Source organism: Tiliqua scincoides, chromosome 8 (assembly GCF_035046505.1).
Source record: "Tiliqua scincoides isolate rTilSci1 chromosome 8, rTilSci1.hap2, whole genome shotgun sequence".
NCBI lineage: Eukaryota > Metazoa > Chordata > Lepidosauria > Squamata > Scincidae > Tiliqua > Tiliqua scincoides.
This window is the reverse complement of record NC_089828.1, coordinates 26,704,705-26,722,812: the sequence shown is the minus strand read 5'-3', so window position 1 is coordinate 26,722,812 and position 18,108 is coordinate 26,704,705. Positions and strand designations below refer to the sequence as shown.

General features: G+C 41.9%; 1 protein-coding gene across 1 annotated transcript in view; it reads right to left on the bottom strand.

Moving 5' to 3' along the window:
- RAB8B (RAB8B, member RAS oncogene family) overlaps positions 1-18,108 on the bottom strand; it is a 45,335-nt gene that overhangs the window by 11,620 nt on the left and 15,607 nt on the right. The window contains exons 2-4 of the mRNA XM_066635797.1: positions 3,058-3,118; positions 2,400-2,460; positions 340-417 (exon numbers count right to left, since the gene is read on the bottom strand). Coding sequence (XP_066491894.1) covers positions 340-417; positions 2,400-2,460; positions 3,058-3,118 — 200 coding nt within the window. The remainder of the gene's footprint in view (positions 1-339; positions 418-2,399; positions 2,461-3,057; positions 3,119-18,108) is intronic.

Here is an 18,108-nt window from a genome sequence, read left to right as displayed (position 1 = left end):
TGCTTAGTTCTCATTTTATTTCCACTCAATCAGGGGGAGAACTATCTTCATATAATCTCTTTCCAAGGAAAAAGTTGCCAGTTGAAAGCTATTGACAAAATTAGTCCACCCTCTCCCCATTCCTGCTTTACCTTGATGCCCTATGAATACAACACAGTTTGCTTTAGAGAATCTTGAATTCCATGACTGGATCAAAAGTTGACTTTGGTACTACTTGTCCTCAATATAACAATCGTTCCGATTAGTGCCCAAATTAAATCACTTTTTGATATTTCAACTTCTGTTCAAGATTTCATGACCATGACAGTCAAATCAAGCCACATTTTCAAATAAACTTACCTCTTCTATGTTCCTTATCCAGTTTTTAATGTTGTCAAAAGACTTTTCGTTTGTGATATCATATACCAGCATTATTCCCTAGAGAAAAATAATACACACGTCACTACCAATGAACATCTAGATTCAGCATCCCTGAATTACTGTCCAGGTGCAGTGCAGCAGTGGTAAAGACTCTCTGTAACGAAACTGCAGTCCGTTGCCTCAGCAGGCTCTGCACCCAGCTTGACTTTCAGAGAAGATCAGTGATAAAACGAGGCGATGCAGAACAGAATGGAAAGCCTCTGCCACCACCCTGCCCAGATGGTAATTTGGGGACACAGTGGGCTGTGGTTTGCAGACTGCTGTATTACGCCATTACACAATTATAAAAGCTGGCAGATGTTATCCATACAAAAAGAAGCCTGCCACTTTCATTCTATGTCTATTTGACTAATCTCATTACTTCTCTATTGCTTAAAAACCAACAGTTTGGATTAAGTTTTTGTAGCAAACAAGCTTCTACATTTCTGAAAAAAGCTAAGTACCCAACCTAGAATAGTTCAATATCCAGTAACTTAATGCTCTGTAAGATGCCTCCTCAAAGCTCCAACCTTGAGACAGGACCACACACATGTGCAAGTGTACAAATAAGAAAGCCCCCTTATCATTTATTGCATCAATTTCCCCATTAGCCTAGCTACACAGATTTGGATCCCATCCTCTCTCAAAGCTCAGGGTTATAACCTGCAAACTAAATCTCAAGAGGAAAGACTATGTTTAGATCTCACCTTTCCCCACCCCTTCAGGAAGTGCCCAAAATAGCTTAAAATATTTTTCCCCTACATATTAGCAGAAGTTCTGTCCCCAAAATGCTCACAATCATTAAAAAATTTCTCTCCTTTTAAGGAGGCAGAAGCAGATGGAGATGGCAGGTCTTCACCTGCTGCATTCTTTTCTCTTCCTTTGCCTCACAAGACTGTTGGCATTAATATTTAAGAAATTTAGGGCACAATATATAGTCAGCCTTTGCATCCCCCAACCTCCACATTGTAGAATTTGCAGAAGTTTTCTGCTTCAACCACTTCTCACTTTTAGTCTTTGAAATTTGAACCCATAAGAGTTTTATCTAAGAGCTTGCTACCAGGGATTGAGAGTTGTGTGATCACTGAAGTAAAACCAAACCAAGTGATGAAGAAATAAAACTTTGCAAGCAAAGGGAGAAACTAACTTTAGGGCCTATTAGCAATGTTTCTATTTTTATGAAGGAAAAATTTCAACACAAAAATTTTCCAATGATCCTACCTACAACTCTTCCTCACAGATATTCTGTTCCTATCACACTGTCATGATTTCACACCAATACACTCTATTCCAATACCCAACAATCCTCTACTGCAGTGCTTCTCTATTGTCCTGTGACGCCCCCATGTGCAGCAAATGCAACACATGGTTCCCAGAAGTGACTGGTCACCAGTTAAGTCTGAGTTTGTAGACTGCACAGGATGGTACAAACTGAGGTAAGAGACTCAGGGCAGGCAGGAGGCCTCACCCAGTGTGCAAAAACCTTGTGCAGGAGCTCAGCCCACTGGGCTACGCCTCCTACTACTGATTGCAGCGTCCCACACAGTCTCACTGCCAGCCGGCCTGAGGCCTGTGACACCTCAGTGGGTTTAAAAGAACCGGATCTCCCCCCCCCCCAAAAAAGTTTTCACCTGGCATTAAACACTCTTAAGAGTGGGTAACAGGCATGCACAATCTCCCCCATATGATAAGAGAACCTGACACTGCAAACTGTATCTACAATGAAATGGCCAGCAGGTTTTTCGACTCATTTTAAGTGCACTACTGTTACAGTCCCTTGAAAGCTTACATACTGTAAATTTCATGTGAAGGAAAACAATCATTCTATGAACACGGAGGGTTTAAGAAAAACATAACCCTTACCAGTACTGTTTGATTATGAAAACAGGATTTTATAAGTCAGAAGCCTGATCATACTAGGTAATCTGTACTATCAAAGTATGACATCTGGTATAAAATTAGCTAAATCCAGCAAAGTCAAGCCAGAAATAAACACTCACCATGGCTCCTCTGTAGTAAGCAGTTGTGATGGTACGAAATCTTTCCTGACCTGCAGTATCCCTGTAAATCAAACAAACAGGATGAAATTAGAGTTTACAGGGAGAGGAATGCAACGCTTGAACATCAAAAAGAACTGATTTTCCAATTTAACAGTAGCACACAATCCTACAATGCCTTGAAGTTAAAATGCTCAAGTAAGCATTACAACCTCAATCCTGAATACATTTCCACTTAAAGTACCAACTACTCCAGTGGGACTTACAAGCAAGGCAATTCTAGATAGCATGCAATCAACACATTTGTTGTAAACAGTATGCTTTTATTTAACAATAGAACTTGATCCTCCGTGTTATTTACAATGAACCTTCACCTCCATACATGGAGAGAGAGCATCTCTCCATGTATGTGTTCCTTCATGGAAGGCCTTCATAGGAAGGCCATGTGTTCCTTCACTACCCCTTTCATGATATGCATTTCATTAAATGCTGGATCTCTTAGTGTGTCCATTTTCTCTCATGAGTCATGATATCGTCTTCCAATATAGGAGGTCATTAAGCATTAACAAAGTGCTTCAGAGATAAATCACCAGCAAGCCAACTTTATAATCTTGCCTCTGTTGCCAAAGACTTCAAACACAGATCAAGCAACACAACTTACCATATCTGTAGTTTGATTTTCTTTCCATCTAGTTCTATTGTTCTGATTTTAAAATCAATTCCTGTGTGAGAAAAACATTGGGTTAATTAGAATTCAATATTGTTCTTCCATTATCCTTACTTTGGAATACCTCTACAGTAATATCTAAGGTTGAAGTGCAATCTGCAACAACCCACACGAATGTTCAGATTCTCTGATGCTCTACTGCAGTTCTTTCTAAACTCCTACAAAGAAGTTGGGAGCACTGTAAGTTGTTAAAAGGGAGTGGGGAAGGCAGCAATGCAATTCCCAGGATTAAACCGCTGATGGGGATGAGAGGGGGGTTTTCTACTTACTCGCAGCCAGCGTTGCAGTCCTAGGGATGTGGGGAGCCTTCTGCAGGGCTTCCTGTGCCTGCAGAAGTGTAAAAGAAGGAAAAATGGCACTTCCAGTTTTCATGACAAAACCGAAAGTGCCCCTTTTCTTTCCTTTTTTGGGCAACAGGACTTTCCCCAGTCTCCTCTTGCATGGTAAGGAGGCAAAAGCTGGCAAGGGTCACATGACCCTTCAAATTGTACTGATATATAGCACAGGGACCCATGGAAAAAAAATCAGTAGCAGTAAGAGACTTCCCTTTACCAAGCAGAAATGCCTTCTGCATGCACATGGGATTTTCTGAATCCAAGTCACTGTAGCTACCCAGCAAAGTTTAACTGTCATTATGCAAGATCACTGCAGCCTGAAAATACACCCTGTAAATGAAGTCCTATGGATACATGGACAAACTAAAATGTGTCTTGGGAAACTTTTCTTCCTTATTCTAAAAGGCACAATTGTACAATTTTGGTTAAAATATGAACAATTTTCAACTGCCCCAGATGCAAGGGAGGGCACCAGGATGCAGATATCTTGTTGACTTGTGTATGCCCTGATGTATCTTAGTGGACTACTGTGAGATACAAGAAGCTGGACTAGCTGGGCTTTTGGTTTGATCCAGCGGGGCTCTTCTTATGTTCAATTCTGAGTACACTTAACTCTACATAAAATTTCTTTTAGCAGTACTTCCCAAAGAGTGGGTTGCAATCTAGGCCCTCCTGCCCGCCCTTGTGCTGGTTTGGTTTCAAATAGGAGCCATTCCAGAAGCCCCAGTACTTACCAGAGCCCTCCCCCAGCCCATCGACCCACTCAACAGGCCTCAGAAGCCTCCATAAGCTATTTCTTGTTTGTGTCTGAAAACCGGAAGTAGCTTACAGAGGCTTCTTATGGCCATTCCGAGGTCGTAGAAGGGGTTGTCAGGTCAGGAGAAGACTCCAGCACCACGAGGGGCATCACAACCTACCACAGAAAATAAGGTGGATCACGATGCTGCAAAGTTTAGGAACTCTACTAAGTAGCATTTCACATTTACAGTACTTCTTTTAAAGACTCAGTTTAGCTATTGAAAATATGAATCATGCCAGGGTAGGCATTGTTGAATCACTTCAAGACCACCAAAATTTCTCTCCCTTGGCCATACTTTAAGAACCCAAGGAAATGTTTTGCCCTGCCTTCTTGTCAGACCCCAGGCAAACATGTTATACATTAATGAACAAAACACCTCCAGAATTACATCCACATACAGTCCATTCCCGAAGATCATCCCTACCCCCCCAATTCAGCCAACTTAATAGTTCAAAACAATGCCCTGTGTTATAATCAATTGTGTAATTTCCCCCGTCAAGGGCATGAATGACTTGCATTTAATTACACTAAACCTCTCTAGCTTAGGTGAATGCAAGGAAATCACCTGTAGTCATAACATGGCATCCATTCATTGCAACAGATCATGTTTCCAAACCCGGAGACTTGCTGAAGCCCTTGCTGACCCGATGCAACTGCTCTCAGTGTGAGGGCAACAGTTTGACCTCTTGCGTAAGCTGTAGGATGAGGGCTCCCTTCACTGCTTGCTGTTTCATGTCTGTGATGCAGCAGTGGCAGCGAAGAAAAGGCTAGCCTTGCTTTGTGCAGGGCCTTTTATGGGCCTTGAGTTATTGCAAGACCTTCATTCATTCATATAAGTTCCATCTCTAATATATTTATTCATGTAAATTTATTCAAATCTGAAATGTAAATTCTTTTTTTCCCGGCCCACCACACAGTGTCAGAGAGATGATGTGGCCCTCCTGCCAAAACGTTTGGACACCCCTGTTCTAAACTAAAAGACAGAACTTTTTAAATAGTTTTAGTATCAGATGGAATCTTCATGAGGCATCCAGTAATTAAGATTGCATTTTACTGAGCACAGCTCAATTCTGTTATCTTCAGTTTCTTCCTGTGTCCCTCCCCCATAAGAAAGCCCCCGTTGTATCAGACCAAAGATTTATCAAATGTTCTGTTTCCCACTATGGCCCATCAGAGACCTCCAGGAAGGACAGAATGAAGCCATAATAATTAGCCATGTCCTGCTCTTGATTGTCTTGCTCATTAGCAAGCCATGTCCTGCTCTTGATTGTACCCCAGCAACAAGCAACAAGCACTCAGGGTCTATTACCTCTGAACTTAAAGGGTACTCTCTTTATGCAGCCTTCAAGTCAGGGTGAGGGACTGGAAAGCTTGGACTTGCTGTGAACCTTAAAGGGAAATTTTCTTCCATAATAAATTATGTAAATAGGGATGAATGGGTACCATATGTATGTCCATACCATGCATTGTAATTAAAGAGTGGAATGTTATCCCCAAAGAAACAGTGTAATAATAGGGGTAAGAACTTTAGAGTGTGGCATACAATCCTGAACAATTATAAACTACTTCCTGTGACAGCCACAGAAGGAAGGATGGGAGCCCAGCATTCCCTCCACCAGTCAGAGGTGGTGGTAGCTGTGAGAAGGATGAAGTGGGCTTACCACTCCCCTTTGGCTCCAATACTGCTGCCAGCTTCTATGCCTCCTCTAATGGTAGGCAGAAGGAATGCTGGTCACCCAGCATTCCCTTTGTAACCAGTTCAGGAACTAGAGGCAGAGGCACTGAATGCTAAGTAAAAGAGGTAAATAAAATAGACAGGGGTTGGGGTTACTCTCCGTTATTCCAATGAATGACAAGGACCAGTAATGTAGCTACCTTGTTTTCCACTAGGGGCGATCATTCATGCATCAGCCCCCAAGCACATGCATAAGTATTTGGCAGTGACAGGATGACAATGACACCAATTATCTCACTGTACTGCTCCTCCACTTAGAGGTGGCAGCAAACTTAGAGGCAGAGGCAAGCACTTCTTCAGTGTTTCTTTACACACTTAGAAGCAGCAATTGGTGCGATCTGTTATCATGGCCGGCCTCACAGACCTTCTCATGACACTCGGGGTCGCTCCCACCACAAGCTGCGCCACTGACGACAACAACGTCCAAACTGACAATACTATAATAATGATGTCCCTTTAGGAACTGGAAGGGTGTAGGAATGAGAAAGGAGCATGCAGGCCCAGCAACATCTAAATATCAAGAATGTCCCTTCAAGAACTAAGAGGAGTAAGAATATATACATGTGGGGCTACAGAAGTAAAGGACATTAACAGGGAATTTTTGTGTCTTGTTCCTCAAGAAGTTGAGAAAGATAGGAAAAAATAATTGAGACTTATTACAGGGACACCCTGTATAGCAATACAGGTCAATATAATTGCTAATTTTTCTCCATACACTCACTTCCTTCTGAAGCCATGGGCCACCCACCACCACACCCTGTGGCAGTGAATTCTACAAGTTAGTTATGTTAAAATGTACTTCCCTTTTGTCTGTCATGAATCTACTACAGTCCTCCATACATTTTGATTACCTGCAAATCTGAATCCTTTTTCCCTGGCCCATGCTGTTTTATATTCTGTCTTTCTTTAACACATTCAAGGCAGCTAACAAAATGAAATTTGTATAATGCAATTCCACTAAATCAGTACAAAATAATAAAGATGAGAAACTAATGACAAACCATAACAATCGGACAGAAATTGAGGACAGGCATCTCCATCTGTTGATGGTATTTGATGTCAAGCAGACAGCAGGTGCTATTAATGGAAGGGTGTTCTTTGTCCCCTCTCATTGTAACAAATGGAAAATTTTTAACAGAGGAATCTGTACCTCTTGGTAATGTCATCTTTCACACACAAATCCCAAAGAGCCAATCCTATAGGAAATGCTGACGCCCATAAGATTGTTTAAAGCTAGTGTTTGCTAAACACACAAAAAGGAAGTTTTACGCAATCCAAGGAATTAATCAAGTCTACACTTAAGGACGTGTGCCACAAGAACACAACTGCAGCTGCTAAGCTAAATTCCAGTTCAAAGTTGAGAAATGTATACAGGGTTTTTTTTCATGAGAACAATGGAAAGTCTTACAAATGCTTGCAACTCTCTTAATGAGCGGCTAGAATGAGCCATCCACTGTTTCCTCACTTCAGCAACAGGAAGTGGTGAGCTGCACCCAGCAACAGTGCACATCTAGTGACTTGCTGCTGCTTTATGATGAACAGGTTGTATGAAACATGAAAGTAGTAGTTTCCTAAGTGAGCTTAAAAAAATAAAGCAAGATGCAGAATAATCAAGCTAGGCTACTGGTAGAATGACGTGTCTTTAACGATGACAGAAGCCTATCACCTCAAAGTGGTTACATCAGGAACTTCCAAACTGTGTACCGTGAGTAAATTACAATAATAAATCATTAAAAAAGACTCCTGCAAGCCCCAAATGGCTGCCCATAGAGACAGCCATTCATTGCATCACTGCATGATTCAATGGTCTGACCTTCTCTGAACAGAATTCTGCTACCCTTCTGCCTCAGGCATGACTGGCTCATTCAAGCACTCCTGCAGCAAAATCACTGGGCCTCAAGGACACTGCACATTAAGCTGTTAAATATACACTCTTCCAAGAAGCATGTCCAAAACCACTTGTACAGAAAAACTAGGCATGGCCTCTTACTGTTCTGTATTCTAAAAAGCAAGCTTGTCTATTTTAAGCACAAACAAAAAAGTGAATGCCTACGATTTATACAAAAGAACAGTCTGTGTGCCTAGAGCAGAGGTGTACAAACATTTTGGCAGAAGGGCCACATCATCTCTCTGACATGGGAAAAGAATTAATTTACATTTCAAATTTGAATAAATTTACTAAAATGAATATATTAGAGATGGAACTTATATGAATGAATAAAGGTCTTGCAATATTTCAACGATGGTCTTTCCTTTGCTGCTGCTGCTGCTGCTGCAGCATCACAGACGTGAAACAGCAAGCAGTGGAGGGAAAACTCATCCCACAGCTCACATGAGAGATCAAACAGTTGCCCTCACACTGAGAGCAGTTGCACCAGCCCAGTGTGGGCTCCAGCAAATATCTAGAGGGCCAGAGGCTCATTGGAAACTGGGGGCTCCCTGCCTGAGAGTCTGAGGGCCGCAAGTGGCCCCAGGGCCAGGGTTTGGGCACCCCTGCTCTACAGCAGAAGTGGCTTTACCATGAAGCAAGAAAGCAGCATCTCAGAATATCAAACTTGCCGCAGAGACCCGCCTATAAGTTGACCCTACAGATAAGTCGAGGGCAGGTTTTGAGTCAAAAATAATGGAATTTTCTATGACTCTTGGATAAGTTGGAGGTTAAACTTAGGGGGGTGTCTGACTATAGTTGTGTCTGATTTTACCAGAGGCCAGATCCTGAAAAATAACCTACCACTAATTGTTACCTAAGACCTGTAGTCTCTAATTTATTAAAAACGTAGTAAAAGATCATAAGATACATTTTTATTCTTTTTAAATTCTGGTCTTCACCACCTTTTTGTAAACACTATCAGAGTAAACAACATACCAGTAGAACAGTGGTTCCCAACCTGGTATTCATGTACTCCAGGGACACTCAACAGGACCTTTAGGAGTACATGAAAAAGAATGGAATAATGGCACAGCAGAAAAAGGCAGGCTGTGCTCCAGAATGCCTTGCAAGGACCAGCAAGGCAAGAAGGGAGGTAGCTAGTTGACTGTGAAAGCCCCACCAATAGCTAGTTTTTGATCATCAATTCATGTATGAACCAGTGACTGAAAACCAGCACAGTAAAAAAGCTGAAACATAATATGGAAAGTGATCAATCACCCAGAATTTCTCAGGACACTTCTGGTGCAAAACAGTGCAAAGGCAGAGTCTTCTGTTCTTCGAACAGATAAAAAGAGAAAATATGTGATGAATACACGAAGTCTGGGCTTTCATATGGAGGAGATGAGGGCTTGTATTATTAATTACAAACATTTTGCTAATATGAAGGGTACAATTTACGGAAATAGGCTGCCAAAGGATATGCAAGTGAAAAAGGTTGGGAACCACTGCAGGAGATCCATGAATCAAATCCACCTTTAAGGTGTCTGGTGTTTTAAGCCAGAAGCTCTACATACAAATACAACCCATAACTGAGAGTGTGCAATTCAATTCACAGCAGAGAGATGCAGCTGCATATATTTGCAAACCTTTTTACTCAGAAGTAGACCCTCTGCTTTCCATGAGTGTTATTCTTAAGTAAGGGTGCATTGAATTGTAGCCTGATATGAATTGTAGCCTGAATTGAATTTCTGATGGAAAGGTGGATCCCATCCTGGTGCTGGAAAAAAAAGACTTCTGCCAAATGTATGCATTTGCAAAAAGGAAGCAGGTGCAGCAGCAAAAGAGAATGGAGGAGAATAAAAGGTTAACTTTGGCTGGAATTTCCCAGGAAAGTTACTATAGAACAGCTATTTTCAATCTTTTTCAGCTCACGGCACACTGTCAAGGCACTAAAATTGGTCAAGGCACACTCCCAGTTTTCTACTTACATTAAATTACTATACTACAATTAATTTTTAATTAAGTAATACAATTAAATCATTACATGACAAAGGGTACAATCCTAACCAGGTCTACTCAGAAGTAAGTCCTATTTTGTTCAATGGGGCTTACTCTCAGGAAAGTGTGGTTAGGATTGCAGCCAGAAACGGGGGGGGGGGGGAGAGACGGACAGTGGGGGGAAGAATGTGCCTGTGGGACTTAATTCTGAGTAGACATGCCTAGGATTGGGCTTTTGGTTGCACTCTTTTTTCTCAAATACAGGAGCAGGCAATTGGCACTTCTCTCTCCTCCTCTCCCCCACCCCACCCCCTCCCACAGGGACACTCCCCCCCATCTCATAATTGCAGTTAGCACCTCTCCTACTGTCCCTCCCCTCACTGGTCCACACCTTCCAAAGGCCCAGAATCACTTGCCTCTCCCCCCCCCCATTGCCTGCTCCTGTATTTCAGAAAAAAGCCCAATCCTAGGCATGTCTACTCAGAAGTAAGTCCCATTATAGCCAATGGGGCTTACTCCCAGGAAAGTGTGGATAGGATTGTGGCCCAACACCCCTCCTCTGAAAGGCAAAGGCGAGGCAGGGAGGGTCGCTTTGGGGAGCTGCAGGCAACTGTGGCAAGGAAAAGGGACTTCAGCCAGCCCATTCTTAGGCTGGTAGCCTCAGCAGACTTGCTGGCTTCATACCTGCTTGCCTGCCCCTGGCTCCCTCCTTCTCACTCTGCCCAGATCTCCTCCAGGCTTTTCTGGTTGCCCAATCAGCAGGCAGGGCAGACAAGGGACTTGATACACAATCCTAGGCATGTCCACTCAGAAGTAAGCCCCATAATAGTCAACAGGGCTTACTCCCAGGTAAAGGAGGTAAAGGAGGTGCAGCCTTCCTCTTGCTCACAGCAGGATATGCAAAGCAGCTGAAGCAGCTCCTTTTTCGCCTATGCCTCCTGAGAGTCAACTGCTATAGAAACAAATGAGCCTGCTTTAGCAAGAACAGAAACTTCTCAGAGTTGAAAGGCTCTGTCCTCTGATTGAACGAAGTGAAAATTGGAGCTTGATTACTTGGCAAAAATTTCAGGTACTAGATTCCAATGAACAGGACAAAGATGTACCCATTTCCATTGCTCCACTTTCAATGTCAACTGTGTGCACTAACAATGACCTTACTCTGGGAAAAAACTCAAGGTAAATACATGAAGCGACCCACTAAAATGAGACATCAGCGAGCAGCAAAAGAAACAGTTTAAAACAAATAATTTTTCCAGTATAATTTGCAACATGAACAAAGATTTGTTTCAACAGAAGAGATAAATGCAGTTATAGGAAAGAAAGTTTCTCACAAGATCATCCTTTTCTATTTTCCAACACAGGGATATCACAAGGTCAATATACCCATCAAGATGCTTACAGGGAGCAAAATTTGTATGAAAAATTCTACCTAAAACCCAGTTCATCTCTCAAAACACTAGTATCTTTTATAATTTTTCAGGATCGCATCATATTTCTGAAAATTGACAGGTACACATCTATATATCGCACACAATGAAAACTAGTAATAAAGAAGGAAGAGTTGCCATTGTCTACTCCCTCCTCCTGCTGGTGCCTTTTTGAGTTGAATGGTGCCTCTTCCCACTCAGAGGAACTCCAATTTGCTGTGAAGAAAAACAGCCAGAGGGGCATACTCTTTTTTTTTATCTTCTACTAATATTAGGAAAAATATTGTAAGCCACCTTGAGCACCTCTCCATGGGAAAGGAAAGACAGATTATAAACATTTCCAAAAAAAAGTAAACTTGTTCTTAACACTGTCCTGGCCTAGCTGCGGTATTGAAATTGCCTTTGTAGGCAAGGCACAACAAAAACTAGACAGGGGGATTGTATCCGTTGGACCTCCCAGAAGCTTTTGATACAGTACCTCTCTGGCCTTGCTAGGAAGACACTGAAAGGCATGGTTCTGTGCTGATATTGATTTTGTCTGGTGGGGTAGGTTTCAGAAGTTGGTGCTGAAGTACTGCTGTTAATATTTAACTGCCAATTAAAAATTAGCTCTTTGAGCATCCGATGAGGTAGGTTCAAGCAATTTGGCCACTGGTCTATGGAGACCCACGGAGTTTCTTATGCACCAGGCTCTAAAATCTACATGAAACAGCTATACAACCACTAATTCTAGAACTTTTGACAGAGTCCAAAGTTGTTACAGAGTATAGCCAGCTGGACAATTACTAATCTTAGTTTCTCACCGAGACAGACTTTGTATAGTTAAGAATTTATCCATAAACCCTCAACTTTCACAGATGTAACTTCCCAAACTATAACTGCTGTATTCAAATCTCCTCAAAAGTATGAAAGAAGCATATCATGACTTTGGATCATGGAGACTGCCGGGAGACTATTTTTGTCACATGTGACCGGACAAGATAATTGCTGCCAAAGGAAGTGGTAGACAAATGCCACATCCTCTGTTCTTGGTTCATTAAAAAAGAGCTTTGTTCAAGCTTTAGTTTCTAATGAAAATATACTGTAATTTGACTAGAATATAAACTGTTCCTAAATTGCATTTACTTCCATGTGAAATGGGCTCGCTTTTTCACTTCATGTCACATCCTGAAATAGAATGTGACCTAAAGGTAAAGACTATGTAATCAGCCTGCTTGTGAATGATTGCATTATTGACAATTACTTCTGTAGTGAATGGTGACCATGCTTATCATTACACAGAATTTGCATTTGGGTTTTGCAAAGAAGCGTAACAGAAAGTAAATCTTGCATTTCATGGCCTTATGGCACCACCATTTACTTTTTTCCTAATTTGTATAACAGATAAGATAATACTTCAGATAGCATCTAATAATGGTCTCTAGCTCACAAAAGCTTATACTACAATGAATGTTAGTTTAAAGTGGCACAAGACTCGTATTTGCTTTTGTAATGCATTAAACATGCACGTTCACAACAGAATAGAGTTCTAGGTAAATTCTATAAGCCTAAGATACATGTGTAAATTGCATTTGCCATTTTCTTGTGTACACTAAAGACAACTTGATTGCATATTTTAAAGTTATTTGAGAGGGACCACTAGATCTGACTCTTCTAGGAAGAGGGTCTACTCAATTGAACACTTACTGTGAAATGCTCTTCCAGCACCACTCTGATGTCTTTTCAGCAACAGGCAAAGACCATTTCATTTCCCATGCCTTTAAACTTCTGAAATGACTCTTCTATAGTTACAAATTTATCTGCTGTTTAATTCTTTGTTACTTTTAGATGCTTTTTATACTGCAATGCTTTAAGCTTCTCTTGGAGACATTTGTACTAAATATGAAATACAAATTTATAAACATATATAATGGCCAACAGAAAAAACAGTAAGGCATGTTTTGTGGCCCACTAAGAAGAGTTTCTCTCACTATGCGCCAAGGGGAACTTTTTCATTCCCTGTTCTGCAATGGCACTTGGACCCTATTTTTTTTTCCTTCACAGCACTCAGCATCAGCCCTTGTGCCCAGCCTGCAAATCATTCTACTCCCATACAGCTGCAAGCCTCTCACAGCCATTACATAGTTACATGCAACTATAGCCTAATCTGGAAAGCCTAAAATGACATGAACAGAAGGCAGCTGGAAGTCCCCAGAGCAGTGGTTCTCACACATTCAGCACCAGGACCCACTTTTTAGAATGAGAATCTGTCAGGACACAACGGAGTCTGTCAGGACTCAACAGAAGTGTCATGACCAGAAGTCACATAATCAAGCAGGAACATTTTTAACAATCCTAGGCTGCAATCCTACCCACAATTACCCAGGACTAAGTCCCATTTACTATCATTGTTAAAAGAATATACATAGTAGCTTGTCTGTAACATTTCCCCAAATGCAGTCACATACCATGGTAGCATCAAGTCTAATATATCAAAAATAAAATATTGAAATGAATGGGGACCCACCTGAAATTGGCTTGCAACCCACCAGGTGGGTCCCAAACCACAGTTTGAGAAACACTCCCTAGAGAAACCTCATCTGGGAATGGAATGTCAGAAAGCTCACTTTTATAAAGCATGCATGCCAGTCACTTTATACCCAAGAAAATACTACACATGTGCACTAAATTTACTACTCGATAGATATCACTGTTCAACAAAAAAGTTCAAAGTGATTTATAAACAAAATCAAATAATGGTTCCCTGTCACAAAAGTGCTCACAATTTAAAAATATGCAGAACACCACAAGCAAACAGCCACTAGAAAAGGCACTGTGCTGGGTTGAAGAGGGACAGTTACTCTCCCCCTGCTAAATATAAGAAGAGTACCACTTGAAAAAGTGACAAAATAGAACCAAAACCAACACAAATGTTAAGTAGTTTCTTATAAGACAAGTCAAGTCTTTTCAGTTATACTTCACAAAATTTCAAATAAGAAACAGCAGATCCCTTACAGTTAAAGGACTAATACTTGTCATATAGATACACCTACACTTTGCTATGTGCATATATAAAAATCTTCTAAATAAGTATGAACCTTTGGAAAAGTGCTTAAGAATACCCATGCCCCAATATTAGACGCCTAGCATTGTTTATTCCTGGCAGCATCCCTATATTTAACACTGGTTGTTGCTCACCTTTACTTCTCACAGATCTGCAGGCAATGGACTACTCAGCTTAACTGATTTTTGCCCAGCCCACAGATGTACACATTTGATCCCTGTCGCATACATGCAACATTGGGCAGAAGTGGCTTAAATATGTTGCAATGAAAAATATGATTACACAAGGCTTTACATTCTTAAGTCTGAGCTGTTAATCTTCATATAAAACAAGTCATTAATTGAAGTTGAAGGAAGCCTCAGGACTTGTGCTCATTATTTGATAGATTCAAACCAGAGGCTTTAGAGAAATGATTGTGGGAGATACATTCAGAGCACTAGCAGGGGTGGAGTACAATTACTATGTTAGTGTCATGCTGTACAAAGTCAAAGACAACAAATAATTCTGAATGTTAACCTTTGGCTTTCTTCCCCAGAAACATCTGCATGACTACTTTAGCAATTCATGGGTGTGCAGGGTGTACAACTACTTCATGGGTGTGCAGGCTATTAAACAGGGAATAAGAACTGATGTTGTTTGCCAAGCATATGGCATACAATTATTCATCTAAAGCAGCAGTTCCCAAACTCTAGGAGTTTGTGAACTGCTGTAAGTTGTTGTGGAGGGAGGGCGAGGTAGCAATGTGATCGCCAGGATTGCATCACTCTCGAGGGCAAAGGTTTTTTTAGGACCTATCAGGCCAATGCCCACCTTCCGGGGGTGCAGGGAGCTTGCTGATGCCTCTACAGGGCTCCTAAGCCTCCGAATATCTAATAGTGATTGCAACACACTTCCAGTTTGCAATCACAAAACCAGAAGTGGGTCGTGATCACTAATTTTAATTATTCGGAGGCTTGGGGAGCCCTGCAGAGGTGTCAGCAGGCTTCCCGCACTCCCCAGAGGATTGGCACTGTTCTGATAACTCCTTAAGGACTTTGTCCCCTGACAGCAGAGCAATCTTGGGGATCGTGTTGCTGCCTTCAAGATTACCTTGCCCCTTAAGGAGACAGGGATAGGGCTTTTTGGCTGGGGCATCACAAAAGCCCAGTTTGGTAAAATCTGATCTAAAACAAAGGACAGAGTTACAAAAGTATTACAAGACAACTCACATGTAACCTTACTATTGTGTTCTGAGTGAGTAGAACAAGTTAGGATATATGGCAACTGCTCCAAGTCTGCAGAACTGGAGCTGTTTTGGACATCTTGAACTAGCCACTACATAAAAGCCTAAGCAACACAAGGGTATAACTTGCCAGTCTATTACAGGTAACAGTGCCAAAAAAACTCCCCAGTAAGAACTAAATTATATGAGACCCAGGGTGGTGTAGTGGTTTAGGAGGTGGACTTAGACCTGGAAGATCCAGGTTCGAATCCCCCCCTTAGCCATGAAGCTCCCTGGGTGACCTTGGGCCAGTCTCTCAGCCTCACCTACCTCACAGGGTTGTTGTGAGGACAAAAGGAGGGGAGCAGCTGTGTACACCGCTTTGAGCTCTTTCGAGGAAGGGTGGTATAAAAATGAGAAAATAAATAAAATAAATAAATTACTAAAGCTAGGTAATTAAAAAACACACTCTTCCCTTGTTTATCCCATCTTCCCTGTGTTGAATGACGGGTTCCTTGGAAAAGGACTTTGTACTTGCATAATTTGCAAAGTACAATTAGCATGGCACAATACTGTTATTACAGAAAAGAAAACTCTCAATAGACAGACTTTTTGACTTGAACGATATAAAATGGCGTGAACATCATTATTCCACTTCTGCTAGGAGAAAATCACTTCATTCATCCCAGACTATTTAACAGTTCTCAATACAGAGAATCTGACTTCAAGATAGCAACTTTGGGATTAGCTCCATCAGTGGCTTAGGATTCATACACACAAACAGGACAAAGATTAACTCCTATTAAGAGAGCATCCACAGTCTAGACAGTGATGGGGAGAGCTGCTTGCAAATACATCAACATTCAGTAGCGGTTCCTACAATATTCCCTCAAAGTAAAAACATGTAAGGGATTAAGAAAAGATCTGACTGAAAATATTTCCTTAATCTCAGGCCCAGTCCTGAGTTAACTCCCATGCTCAAACATAGGAGTAGGCCAACCTACATAGCACCTAATTTGTACCAACAGTTTAGCATGTATTTAACTTTAGTATCCAGTTAACACATGTATTGAGGGGGGAGAAAGAATCCTACTGAAAGTTGGCTTTCTATCCACAAGGGGTCTATCAATCTCACTTTCATACTTACAGCAGAAGCTTACACCACTTCTAAACCCATAAAACTCAAGCTTACCCTGGAAAACAAAAAAGAATACAAAACAATTCGGCTGTTACCCTAGCTTGGGTCAACTTACTTGTTCGATTCAGAAAATTTCCAGCACTACCACCAGCTGTTCTCAGATGCTGAGCTAAGATACATTGGCAGAAGTGGCACTGGGAAAGCCCAATTATCACACCGATCATGCTTTCAACAGTGTTGAGGTATCACTGCTAAAAGCATGGCCTGTGTGATAACTGGGCTCTCCCAGCACCGCCCCTTCAGCAGCATCACTTCTGCTGAGGCGCTGGGAAGGAGAGATGGAAAGAGGCATAAGTAGGTGAGGAATGGTATGGGGGAAGAAGCAGACCAAGAGGGGTGAGAAAGGGAGAAGAGGCAGACAAGCTGGGAGAGTGGAAGATGTGGATGTGCTGGGAGAGTGCGACTTCTGCAGAGGCATTACTTTGCAGAGTGCCTCTCAGCTGCTGACTTGTGAAGTGATGCTGCTAAAAGGGCAGCACGCATGATAAACTGGGCTCTCCCATAATAATTATTTATAATTATTAATAATTATTATCATATCTTGAAAATATGATCAAGATTTGCATATTGTCTCTTTTGTCATTTACAGCAGAGTTCCTAAGTGAGGAAAAAGTGCTTATTTCAAGTCATCATTTGCGTAATGACAGCACTTCTGACCCTCAACAGGCACTGTGAATGCTATTTGGCCCAAGTTTGATTCCCCTAAGCTGTGCACACCAACTAGACAATACCCACCAACTAGACTTCTCTTACCTGCCACAACTTTGACTGGTAGCATATCAGTGAAAGTTATAAACAGAAGGTGTACACTTATTTATTCCATTTCTATTCCATTTTCTAGCTTAACTTTACATACATACAGTTGTCATATGTATGGCAAGGTAGGTAACCAGAAACAAAACCTTCTCAATGGTGGTAATTAAAAATCCTCCCTCAGAGACCTGTACTTCAGACTTCCTATACTTCCTATACTTTAGGAAAAGTATAATAATTTGGCTTTCTCACAGCCCAATCCGGAGCTGCCCGGAGCTGCAGGACCCAGCAGCTCCTGGCAGGCTCCTGTCGGAATCAGAGCCTCCCGTGCTACCGCGGGAGGCTCCTCAGGAGAAGGGGGCATTTGTCCCCTTCCCACGGTAAGGGAAGCAGCCAATGGGGCTACTCACTTTAGCGCCGACTGTTTGGTCGCCACTAAAGTGAAGGCGCTCATGTAAGGCACACAGCCCTCCACAAGTGCCTAGGATCCTGTGGAGCTCGGCTTTGCAGATCCGCCTCTCACCCGCTCCCTGGAACGCCCCCGAACACGCCTCCCCCTCCCCAGAACGCCTCCCCCACGCCCCTGACCATGCCCCCATTCTGCAGCCTGGCGGTCGCAGGCACTG